Source organism: Solanum pennellii, chromosome 4, assembly GCF_001406875.1.
Source record: "Solanum pennellii chromosome 4, SPENNV200".
NCBI classification, from domain to species: domain Eukaryota; kingdom Viridiplantae; phylum Streptophyta; class Magnoliopsida; order Solanales; family Solanaceae; genus Solanum; species Solanum pennellii.
Window position 1 is genome coordinate 68497434 of NC_028640.1, and position 14087 is coordinate 68511520.

A 14087-nucleotide genomic window follows, 5' to 3' on the forward strand; every position below is an offset into this window, starting at 1 on the left:
GTATCATCGTGGCAGTGTAGGTTGTATTCATCTCAAGGAAACCTTACGGCCAGAAATACTAAATTCCAATCCAACTGACTCATACAAAATGCAGAAGCTCGTGTGGATCGAATTGATTAATGAAAATACACAAATAGAATAATTTAATTCACTTGAAACTATTTCTTTATCTACTCTTGATAAGCATAAATAGTGCTAGAAACAAACACTGTTTTCTTGTTTAGAAAAACTATTCATACTTCCAATCATACTCCAGTTAAATATGAACCCTTGCAACATGTTTTCAGTGACAGTGATACAGCCAAATGCATATGGAATACTTTTGAAAACTCCCTTGGAATTAATCATCAAGAGTGAGATGTTAATAGAATTTTCAATACTTGGTGGAACTAGCACCACCAACAGTGTACAGAGTATTTGCATTTCTTGGGAACTTTGGAAAATCTGGACAGCTTATAAATATGGTGATCATAAACAAAAAATTGTGACGTCAAGTATGCAGGTGCATATGTTGTGGAATATCAAGGCAGTCATTTTCACTGCCTTCCCGAACTATGACACTACAGGTACATGGCTCAACTTTGTGCAAGAATTGAAAGGTACAAACCTATTGTAAAATGAAAACAAGTCAGGTAAATGAAACCTGATATGGGTAAGATCAAAGCAGCGACGAATAGGAGCTTCATCCATGAAAACTCTAGAGCTGGCATAGGAGGAATCATCAGGGATACTACTGGTGACATTATCATGGCATTCTCAGTCCCTACTCAATGGAAGACCAACAATCACGCTTAAGCTATGGCAGCATTATTCTATAACAAATTAAATATGACTTGATGTCTAAAAGTGGGAACACCCTGTCATAAGAAGGAGACACGGAAAATGTATTTTTGCTAGTTGAACCACTGTAGAGACACGGAAAATGTATTTTTTGCTAGTTGAACCATTGTATCTTGATTATACTATGAAAGTCTGTCACTTTAGTCCTTCTGTTGATTGTTTTGTTCACTATCATAGGTTAGGTCCATGTCCTCCTCTCTTTTATAACTTTTTGGATGCTATAGACATGGTAGGTGTCAAAGCCTAAACCCCCCACCCCCACCCCCCGCACACACACAGAGTTAAAATGATGGCTAGCATAGTATTTTACTGAAGCATTAACTTTTAAAGGGAATGATTCTTGTCTCTTGAGAGTACATTTTGTATCCTGTAGACAGGAAAGTGATCCTTTCTTCTCGCCTTTTTTTTTCCTTCCTCTTTTCTCTTTATATCTTTGTGAATAGATACTCTCTTTCTGGTCTTTATCTCTCGCACATAGCACAAAGACACAAATATGAGTTGTGTATATAAGATGTGAGGTTGATTTTGAATCATACAGTGGTGTAGAGGTAACAAGCTGATTACTCTTCATATTCATATCTTGAGTTTATTGATCTGTGAAATTGTTGAATCTAGAGTTGACTTCACCAATTTGCAGATGAAAGTCAGTTTACATCTCGAGAAGCTTAGTGGTTCTCTTACAATCTCCCAAAGAGTTCATTAAAAAGGAACTTTAATGAACTGGTGGTGCCTTCTGATTATTGGTTCAGACTTTTTTCTCAGAATTGATTTGATTCTCTTGAAAATTACAGTGTTGCAGTGCCCTCTTTCTTTGCTAACCTCCACCTAACTTCCGTTTATTCCTCATCAAGGGCTCTTTACTCTTTGTAGAGGAATCAAATCTTACTTGTCCGGAAATGCATGAGTGGTTTTAGGTGCTTGAACAAAATATAGCTTATAATCCTCTTATGAGCATCGAGGCTTATTTTTTTTTATGGTTATTTCAGAAAAGTTGAGGTAGGCGCTTGTTTTCATGTTGATACATTGTTCATGTGGAAGCAGCTATTTAGTGCTACTTGTAGAGTTTGATGGACTTAATGGTGGGTAGGTCATATTGTTGGAGAATCTGGACCTCCACTAACAAATTTGTAGCATTGAACTACATAACACATTCTCTACTATTTCATTTGGTGAAAGAGTCCGACCAAACGATTCTGGATACTTTTCTGCCATTTCCACTGGTTTGAAGAGAAATCGGACCACCTGGTGACTTCTGATAGACTTCCAAATACTCACACCACCTGTAATTCTCACCACCAGTAGGACATGTACATATACACGAAACTGTACGCATGTATATATATAGTTTGCCAAATAATAATTATCAATATAGTAATAATACTGCAGCAACCCGACCCTTTAATGGGGAAGTGCAATTTTTATTTGGCCCTAATCTGAGACTTCTGGTTGAGGATAATTACCCTATCCATCCCACCACAACCCCCCGTGGGTTCAATGTCAAGATGATTCAGCATACAACATGACCTGGAGTAATAAGCTGTGAACTTATCGTCAATAGAATCCTTGTAGAACTTTCTGCTTTCAGTGGATTTCAGTAATGAGGGATGGGCGGCCAAGAGGAAAAGGTGTCTTAAAATAGTATACGTAGAAGCAATCACGCTTGAACAGCTAAAATGAAGCACAACATTAAGGGAAACAGAACAAGAAATGAAAGACACTGTAGAGACCAAGGCGAACTGGCTTCCTAATGACTTGCTCTTAAGGTTTTTCTTCTACTTTCAGCTGAAATTCTCTGCGGACTGCAAGTCGCTTCTCAACATGATCAACAGTCCGACTTTTGTTGAAGCACACTTTCATCAATTTGAGATAGTTCTAATTACTGAAAATTCCTTTCACGGGGAAAACATACGGTCACCTTTTCCACCACTTTCAGATAAGAACGAATGTTATTTCCATCTGTGGGAAATCCACAACAGCAAAGTCCATAATATTTGTATGCCAAATAAATTGAGAAACATAGAGTGCATTTTTCGCTGCCTGTAATAGTTTGGTCCTTGCCAAGATTAGGGGAAATGGGGGTCTGGTTGGCATAAAATTGAAGTACACGGAGCCACATTAGAGTGACTCTTGGTACAATTGGCTTCATGCATGCAAGAGAACTACGGGCTCATGTTCGGCCATTTCACAGGTTCTTATAAAGTAGTAAGCTTGTTCCACAATAAATCTGGAAATCCTGAACCTTACAACAAGATCTTGGGATATACATAATTGGATTGATCACAACTATACCTTTTACCAATCATCAGCACCACAAACGATCATCGACTTGATGAGATAGGAGGTATCAAATCTGATTCAGGTATGGATACTTAAAGAGTGGGAATTATATTGGTTTAAGAGCTATAGCATCAATAGGTTATGTTATATCACATGATTTGTTCCCTTTGTTACATATTTACAAATTTAGCACATAAAATTATAACAAGCTGGTAAACATTACAATAACGTACCCATTTGAGCAACACAAATTGAAGCTGAAAACATATATGCAGTCTATTTGATACACTAATTAAATATAAATAGCAAATGTTGTAGCAAAATATAGTAGCTACAGACCAGATGAATGAACGACTGAGTTTGAACTTCGCAGCTTGAGATAAATGATGTTGCTTCCTGTTCGTAGAACCAAATCTCTGCTTTAGATTATATTCATTAAAGGTACTTGGAACATGGATAAGTTATTTGTGAATTATGAACTTTTCACTGTATCACAACAATCACAAGAAAAAGAAGCAGTAGAAACTAAGAAAGTATTTGAGGAATCTGTGATGAAGACACAAATAGTAAAAAATCAAAATTTGATACAACAATTAATTTTGGTTAAGAGTACGATAGGGCTCAACTTGCCTTTATTGTGTTTCTTTTTATACTGACTTTTGGTTCAGAGTCATTAGGTTATTGTGATTTTGGATCCTATATTGTTTGACTAAGCACATTTAACCTTTAATTAATCTAATTGTACAACTTTCATCCTCATGCTAGCAGAGTTAACAAAATTGTTACGGTAAAGAAATAAAAAGGAGAAGAAAAAAAAACAGAAGTGATAAAAAGAAAGCTGATGACACCCACACAAAATTAGAAAGAGAATTGAGCTAAGTTTACCTAAAGAGCAAGGTCTCTCTTGAACAGTTAAGCCCTACAAGATAAACAAGAGAATTGAGATAAGTGAGAAAGAGATTTCTATTGAATTTTCCAACTAACTTTTATAATTAGAGGATTGTTGCTTATAAAGGAAAAGAATGGAAAATAACTGACAGAAGGAACTCGTCCTTCTAGAAGTTAGTTATAACGGCCTAACTTTCTAACGACTTTTAACAACTTCCTTGAACACGCGCGAGTCACATGCTACTCCCTAATTACAGTGCAATAAATAGCTAAAATAGGATTCCAATCCAAGTGACTCGTTACAATGCCTCCCACATTAGACAATCCATGTCGTCAAGGATAGAATTGAGGAAATTGATGGCTGCAAGTGATGAAATCCTCCCACATGTTGTCCTCCACTGCTGCATTAAGCCATTTGACAAGGAGTTGAGTCACAGGGCGACCTTTCCTCTTGATCAACCTCCTGTCGAGAACCTTCTTAGGCACCAAAATGATATGGCCAGCTTCTGAATATACCACTGGCAAGGTGACAGAAGCAATCTGAGAGCCTAACTTCTTCATTAGCTAAGATATGTGAAATGTGGGGTGAACCTTAGAATCTTTAGGCAAGTCCAAGGTAAAGCAACAACACCCCCCGGAAATGATCTGGAAAGGTCCAAAATCTTTGCTCAGAGTTTGTGAAAAGTGTGAGATTTTGAAGAAAATTGCCTGGAAGGTTGAAGTTTCGCATAGACCCAATCTCCTACTGAATAAGACCTGTCAGTTCTGCTTTTATCTACTTGAGATTTCATCCTGCTCTGAGCCCTATGCAGATGAAACTTTAAATTCCCTCAAGGTGGCCTCCCTAGCCTGGATTCATCTATCCACTAGATTCAGTTGAGAGTCAAAGGACATGTAGGGAAGGAAGGGGGAGGTTTATGGCCATACACAACCTCATATGAAGTCCTCCCAATGGCAAAGTGGAAAGAGGTGTTGTACTACAATTCAGCTGGTGCCAACCACTGAGACCACTCATTTGGTTTCTCAAATGTCATGCACCTTAGGTAACATTCCAAACATCTATTGACCACCTCAGTTTGTCCATCAGTCTCGGGGTGAGAGGCAAATTGAGAAGTAAGGCTTGTGGGATCCTGCATCCTTGGAGGGTGGGGTCAGTCTTACTATGGAAGCACCGAGAATGTGTCAAAGAAGGAGACCTGGCAAAAGCTATCTGGAAGTTCTTTTAAACTTGTCAATGAACATGGAAGAATAAGAGAAACTATTATAAAATGGTGGGTGAATAGTACTAATAACAAAGTTCATACGCGACTTATTCAGTGCCTTCATCTGTAGGTAAATCTGGAAAGCTAGATGTAATCATAAAAATGAGGACATCAAATCCTCTCCAGGTACTATCATCAACAAGGTCATAATGCTAGTGAACTACCAGTTTCCACAACTCCAACTAAAGAAACAATGGGACAACACACTCCTACAAATTGAAAATCTCAAGCCGAGGATCAATATCAAATGTCTTTGGCGGAGTAAGCCCACCCCTCGTAGATTTGAACTGGATGCAGCAAAGAGAACCCAGGAAATGCCGGAGGAGAGGGTGTTCTTAGATGACAAGGGGCAGATGATTATGGCCTACTCAGAATACTATGGGAATTGTTCCAACAATGTCGTAGAAACAAAAGCAGTGCTCCTATGGAATATATTGGTGCATAACAAATGGTTTCAAAGATGTGGACATGGGATCTGATTCTGTGCTCATCATTGATATGATACAATGACCACAATGAGACTAGATATCATATTATGCAGCCTATTTATCAAACCAGCAAGCTTAAGAGACAAGGTAGCATTAAGTTTCAGCACTAGTACAGAGAAACTAATAGTTTGGACAAGATTACGTCTTCACTCAGACACTCGGCTTCAATTTGCTCATCCTTTGCTAACTTTCATTTATTCCTCATTTTGAAGAGGAATCAGCTCTTACTTGTACAGAAATGATTTTTAGGAGCGCAGAGGTTCATTCGTTTGTGCATGTTTATTTTAGGGAAAATGGAGGTAAATCCAACCACATTAGAGTTCAGCCATTTCACAGGTGAAGGCTTCATAACTCATGCCGCATCAATAGGTTAGTATAACAAGTTGGTCAACATGTACCGAATTGAATAAATTGAAGCTGAAAAGATTTATGCAATCTATTTGATAGACTAATTAGAGATGCTTAGTAAAAGGACCTACTGACTGGCCATACCGATGTTAAACTGAGAAAAATGGTGCTGCTTCCTGTTCAAACAACCACATCAAATGTACAAGTTATTTCTGGATCATCAACTTGTAACAAAGTTCTTTAGGAATTAATTCCCTGTTTTGGTCTTTTGGATATTCACAAAAACAGAAGAAGAGTATAAGAGTATGTTTGGATTGCCTTTTAAAGTCAAACTTTTATGTTATTAAAAGTAGGGGAGCTACTTTTGGTTTTTAAGTAATTTTTAATCTTGACAAATATTTTCTAATTATTTAAAAAAAAAATTATATTTGTCAAACAAATTCAAAAGTCAAAAACTTATTTAAAATAAGTTTAACCAATTTTTAAGTCAATTCAGACTCCCTGTACCAATTAATTAGACTAAGACATTTAATCTTTAATTAATCTGATTGTTAAATCTTGATAATCCATGCTAACAGAGTTAGAATAGTGGATCAAATCAATTAATCAATTTATACCATTTTTCTTATGTGAAGTCCTCTGCACTCTTTAATTGTGATGATTGATGAATATCCTATGATGTTTCTTGCTTTGTCACAAAATATATTACATGGTAGCTTCTCCATGGATAAAAATTCTTTATTTAAAAAAAAAATTGTATAGCTTATGTTAAATAAATTAACTTTGGTTAGTATTAAGAATCATTACAGCCCATTTTAATGAATTAATGATTAAATGTACATAGTTACATAATATAGAGACTAAAATCGGGAATTTATTTTCTTTTTCTTTTTCAGCAAATTTGAATTATATCTAAAAGGATAATATTAAATATTAATTAAAGATAATTAATACCATGTTTACCTTTAAAATGATCTGATAGTGTAAAAATATTTGATACATTTAACATGGACAACTTCAACTTAATGGGAAACGAATCGTCCAAATTAGGAAGAGTTCTAATCATATCGTATTTGATTTGCATATCTACCTTATTTAGAACATTTTTTGAACCACTTACTAAGATTAAAATCAAAATCTTGTACTAATTATATTTCCCCTCAATAAACAATTCAAAATCATTGTGTCCAATGGCTGTGATGAGAGTGAAAACAATTTTCTTCTCTCTTTTAATTGTGATTATATTTCTTTCAAATGTGATCGAGAGCCACAAATTTGCCGGAAGATCAAACTTGACGATTGAGGTATAATGTTTATAGGATTTTATTCTTCAATAATATATGTTTCGACATTTCATTTTACAAAAATGTAAATATGGTGAAGGAACTCATTTTCTTTGTAATATATATCCTTGTAATGTCATTGTCGTATGAAATTGGTTCCAAATTGATCTTTTGTAGACTATTCATGGGGACATATATGATTGTGTGGACATATACAAACAACCAACTCTTATGGATCCGACACTGGGCTCCGAAAGAATTAAGGTACAATTTTTGTTTTAGCATTTTTTTTAAAGAATTGTAAATAACTTCATCATATTTTTTAAAAAAAAATATAATTTCACTTGTGAAATCTCTCAAGATATTGTTCTTAAGGATATTTAACCCTTTATGTAGTAGCGGACGTGTAAAAAAATTATAATAAGACTAGTAACTAGTAAGGCTTGAGCAAATGACCTTATGCATGGAGATTTTGCTATCTTAACCGATATACTAAACATTCAACTTGTTTCAAAAGGTGTCAATTCATATATTTATATTTATTAAACTAAAACTTGACATCTTTATGTAACATAATTTTTCGGATGACCCTTAAATAAGGGTAGGTCCGCCCATGTTGATATCACCATATAGGTGTATCCTCCACAATTCAACAAGCTGCTCTTCTAATATATAATTAACTAGAAATTAGAATCTAACAAAAATTAAATAGTAAGAAAAATCAGCTCAAAAGAAATATTGTAGAGAAAATGAAAAAATACCATAAGAATACTGGTACCACATATATGGTAGTTGGTTGAAAACTTGATATTATTATTATTATTATTATTTGATATGATTTCAATTTAATATTTTCATGTTGTTTACTACAATATACAAAATAGATGATCATAGCGAAGGAGCTCGAAATACAAAGATTAAAGCCCAAATATGGAAACAAATTGGACGGTTTCAAGGCTGAAGAATATTGGTTGAATAAAAAAGGATGTCCAATTGGAACTGTTCCTATACCTAAAATGACAAAAGAGCAACTACAAAGTGCTACTAGACATGTCCCTTCAAGATTTGGTCATGAATACTTTGGATATAATTGGATTGATGTAAGTCTTTCATTTACAATCATTTCTCTCTTTAGTTTTAGTATATTTTGCCTTTTCATAATCACATTTTTTAATCTTATATAACATAATTATACGACGTTAAAAATGGCATTACAATTTATTAGCATAAAAACGATAATAGCCAAATAAAAGTACATTTTATTATGGCCAAAATCTAAATTCCAAATTCCAATCAATTGTTCCATGATTGTCTTAATTGTGTAGTAAATGAATATTTCTTGCGCATATGCCACAAATGGTATCAATCTGTCATTTATATATAAATATAAATATAAATATATTTACGAATTAATTTTTCTATTTCATGGACGAGTGAGAAAGGTTTGAAGCATAATTAATATGTGAACATAAAGAAAACCAAATTTATAAGATTCCTATTTTAATGGGATTCCGTTTTCATACATAATTATGATAGAAGAATCCATTTTATTGTATTTCTTTGAGATATATTAGGGATTTGAAAGTTGTATATAGTATAATTAGGACGGATCATGGTTATGGTAAAAAAATTAGATCGTAATTTGAGTCAAATCAATTAAAAAATGATATTAATTTGATTTGGTTAGGCTTGATTTTAAATTTTGAAAATCGATACTATTTGATTTGGTTTTGATTTTATTAAAAAATAACCCAAAAATAATCAAATTGAATCGATAAATAGATATATAAATTTTAGAATTATTTATATATTATTCATACATAAAATTTAAACCATTCTTTTAAGAACACTTAAATTTTAGCTCAACTATTACAATCTTAAGTCAAAGTTCAACAAAAATCCAATACTTTATTCTTCTTTACTTATCCTACCTTAGATAAGATAGTCACACTTTCTCTTAATTAAATCACTTTATTTGTGTAATAATAACTCTAATATTGCTTAATTGAACCGACAACAGTTTTCCTATGAATTGTTCATGTACTAGGAGTTTGTATCTATCGAGATACATATATCCTAATTAATTCTTTCAAATCAAAAAAATCAGAAAAATTGAACCAAATTGACGGTTATTTTTTTTTTATTTGATTTGATTTTAGAAATTTAAAAATTTAACTAGATTGATTTAATTTTAACCAATAACCGTTTCAAACCAAACCACGAACACCCCTAACTTATAATTAACGAGCTAAAATTAGAATGAACTATATTTACATAAGTTTTTGAAAGTAGTTATAGTTTTTAAGAGAAGTTGTATTTGTGAAATTTTATCTTCAAAATAGGATATGGTAAGCATTTAGCTATAAATTTTTATTGTTTTTTTTTAAAATTTATAAAGTTGAAATTCATTATAGATTTGTATTTAATTACACTCTGTACAAAGAAAATTCGGAATAATGTTTTTGAGGTGCGAAACAAGTTAATATTGTTGTTTTCGAAATTTGAGATACAAACTTAAAGTTATAATTGACATGTAATTGCAATATATATGTGTATGTGTTATACTTGCATATAATTCTCTTATTTAAAATTGCATAATTTATTGATAGGTAAATAAAAATATTGTATGTAGTTCGCAGGAATTAAAATAAAAGCGTCTCCACCAATAGAGAGATTTTTTGGTGTCTCAGCTTTCATTTCTTTATACAATCCTCAAGTAAATGGAACTGGTCAATACAGAGCTGCAACCATGTTTTTTTCAAATGGGGGAGGGCAAAACCTCGAACAGATAGAAGTGGGATGGATTGTAAGTTGTTATTTATTATTATTATTATTATTATTATTATTATTATTATTATTATTATGTGAACTATACTTTCTTTTATTCAATACATCGTAATTATTCAAAATTTGTGATAACTTTTTTCAAGGGCAATTTTTACATATAGCAAACATAAAAATTCATATTTGTATGTTGTAGTAAAGTTTGCATAATTGCGTTCCATAGCAAATTTATATATGTATGATTCGTCATACATATACAATTGAAGCGAATTGTATAAAACGAGAAAGCGAGAAAGGCAGAATTGAATTGTATAAAACAAGAAAGAGAGAAATTATATACAATTTGAATTTGTGTAAAACAAGAAAGGCAAAAGAGACTTGGGCAAGGAAATATTTGTATTGTATAATTATAAGTGTAAAGAACGAAGATATATGTATTTGCATGCGTTTGTACAATTTTCTCTCGCTTTATACAATTAGAAACCCAATTTATACAATTCTATTGTATAAAGCGAGAGGCGAGCGAGAGAGGGATAGTGGCGAGCGAGAATATGAGGGAGAGAAGGAGTGACAAACAGTTTGCTGAACACAAATAAATCAAAGAGTAACTATTATATTTCTTTTATATTATTAGTTTGTCATTCTATACAATTATCCCTTTTCTTATAGGAAAGTAATTCAGTCATCGGTCCATTCGTCATCCTATTATTTCCTAAGGTAAAATATTTGGTTTCTACATTTGCCTTTTCAGGTGCATCCAAGTTTGAATGGTGATACCCGAACTCATATGTATACCAAGTGGACTGTAAGTATATCTTTCGAATTAATTCTTTTTTTTCTTACTTCAATGAAAAATATGTTGTTCATGTTGTATACCAAACATACTTAGAACAAAACTTTGAACATCTTTGTAAGACAACAAAGTTTAAGAATATTTTCACAACTAGAAAATTAAAACTAGTAGCGAAACTAGAATCAGAAACAGATTTAAAAGAAAAATATACAAAATATTTTTCTTAAAGAAGAATTGTTAATATGTGTCTAAAGAATCTTACTGATTCCAACAAACTTTGCAGAAACACGAAGTTACCAAGTTTAATGAACCATGAAGAACAAAAGAATAGAAGAACTGAAATTAATTCACAAATCTAAAGTTTGTAAAACACGTACCAGAATCTGGAAATTTTTTAATAGGAAAAAGATCAAGTCCATTGAATTCACAGTGTCCCCTTAAGGAAATTATTCCCCTCTAGTATCCGAGGTTTGATTTGGAATATGACCTCCCAGGGTAAAATGATCTCAATCACCAGAGTATAGATACCAAAAACTCTGGTGTCAGCGAACCACTCAACGGCAGTAAAGTACACTTAGAATACTAGATTTAGTAGTTGAAGAAGAAGTCCATAAATTCTATTTAAAATGAGAGGAAATCCCTCAATTTATAGAAAACAAAGGATAGTGCGAAAATGTTCTTATTGTGCCTTACCGGAAAGGTCACAAACCTTTGGAAAAGTCACAATCTTTCAGAAAGGTCGTCACCTTTCATAAAAGTCACAACTTTCCATAAAAGTCACAATTTTTCATAAAAGTCGCAACTTTCCATAAAAGTCACAATTTTTCATAAAAGTTGCAACTTTTCATAAAAGTCACAACTTTTCATAAAAGTCCCAACATTTCATAAAAGTCACAACTCTTCATAAAAGTCGCAACTCTTCATTTTCCATTCACACCTTTTTAAAATTCAACAAAATAATTTTCGAAAAACTAGAATAATCAATAAATACTTGAAATTTAGGTGGATGGTCATCAAAAAACAGGATGTTACAATACTAAGTGTCCAGGATTTATTCAATTAAGTCGAGTAATACCAATTGATTATGCTTTTCCAAGAACCTCAGAGATACAAACAGATTACAAAGAGGAAGTGCTTCTAAGGCTTTATCAGGTACTTCTATCCCAATTTATATGACAGAATGACACATGATTTATTTCTATGTTCTACGGTTGCATAATCATATGATATATTGTTATGATTTTGTTAGACGAAATATTTTGATTATCATCTTACAATGCCGGTGATGAACGAGGAGATAGGAATGTGGCCATATGAAGTATTTGACAAATTGAGTGCAAATGCCGCGGATTTAGTGCAATTTGGAGGGAAAGTGTACACCCCAGGAGGCCAAGATGTTAGCCCTGCAATGGGAAATGGTCAATTTAAAGGAGGATATTGGCAGCTTACTTGTTATATGCGCAAAGTACTATATGAAATAGAAGTCGATGGACAGAAAAAACAAGTAGTGCCAGATGATTCTAAGATTAGATCTCAAGATTCCAGGTGCTACTATGAAGGCAATCATTATAATGCCAACGATGGTTATTGGGACTATAACTTCTTATTTGGGGGTAAAGGTGGTAAAGATCAATGGGAACCTTGTATTTATTAGCTAGGAAGTGACTTTTGAGTTACTTTTTAATTATTCAAAATGGTTTTAGTTTTATCTTCCTAACAATGTCTTTGTCGTTATGTGTTTGGCTCAAAGATGCCCTTCTTTCTAATGATTGTTATATGTTGAAAAAGAAAAAAAAATTACAGTTGATTTCAAACTTAAAAGGGAAAATCAACTTTTTAAGGAACCGTCACTTAAATTTTTTTAAAGAAACAAAAGATATTTTTTAGAAACTCTTAACATAATTAAGACTTAAAAGTTCAGAGAAATGAGTAAGAGGTTCCAATTTCCACTTTTGGATGGTATTAACACTCAAAGGTTTAAAATTGATTTCAAACTTTAAGGAAATACATCCCAAAATCTCTTAAATTTGGTAAAATTCAAATACATCCCAAAACTACTGGTACATCGCGTCTTGATTTTGATTACATTGTTTAACGTCTGGATACATTGCGTCTAGATTTTGGATAAATCGCTACATCGCGTATATCCCATTACGTCACACATGATGACATATCCAACCAGTACATCACATAAAGTGATGTATCTCAGAATAGGAGAGTAGAGATTTTGTAAAAAGAAAACTCAAACGGTAGGGAAGTTTAGAGAATATGGTCAAATAAATTATGTATTTAAGTAAAATATATATATATATATATATATATATATATAATTTATAAATTATAAAAGTGATAAAATTACTTAAAATAATTTGAAAATATTTTGAATTTTATAAAAATTCATTTTTTTCAAATTGCTAGATATTGAAAAAACTCAATAACTAATTCATATTGCGGTGGGTGAAAATTAGGTTTCAACAATGATTGCTTCAAAACAAGAAAAAAATGGTACACTTTTACCCTTTAACTATGCAAAATAAGACAGTTTTTCCATCCATATTAGATATTTGTGTGTTTCTCAATAAAACAAAATGAAAAGTTTAAAGTTGAATTGTTACAAAATACAAAATAACTAAAAAGATAAAGAGAGATATGAATGTTTTAGAAAAAATACCTTTTTTTCCCAAGTATTAGTCAAATCAGTAAGTAGAAGCAGTATAATTTTCTATTGTTGGGAATAAGTTAAAATTTTTGCTTCTTATAAAAAAAAGAATAAGCAGAAAAAAGATAACCCCCTCCGTCCCATTTTATATGAGGTATTTTGACTTTATACAAAGTTTAAAAAAGTAAGAAAGACTTTTAAAACTTGTGCTTCAAAATGAATGACAGAAAATTGTGTGGTTATAAATCATTTCATTAAGGGCAAAATAGACATTTTGTAATCAAATTGTTACTTAATATAGAAAAGTGTCATTCTATTTCGAACTGAAAAAAGAAAGTAAGTTACATAAATTGGATAGAGAGAATATTATTTTTCTCAACACTAAAATATGTCTTCCATGTATATATAACTGTCAGTTCATTCTCATATCTCATAATTTTGTTTATATATATATATATATATATA

General features: G+C 32.2%; 1 protein-coding gene and 1 pseudogene across 1 annotated transcript; both read left to right on the top strand.

Moving 5' to 3' along the window:
• The first annotated feature begins 262 nt into the window (after window positions 1-262).
• LOC114076919 lies at window positions 263-3178 on the top strand (annotated as a pseudogene).
• Window positions 3179-8270: 5092 nt separating this feature from the next.
• LOC114076920 lies at window positions 8271-12617 on the top strand. Its single transcript, XM_027916615.1, has 4 exons — window positions 8271-8486; window positions 10922-10975; window positions 11966-12115; window positions 12213-12617. Exons 1-4 carry the CDS (start codon window positions 8271-8273, stop codon window positions 12615-12617), a joined length of 825 nt encoding a protein of 274 aa, XP_027772416.1.
• Window positions 12618-14087: the final 1470 nt, after the last annotated feature.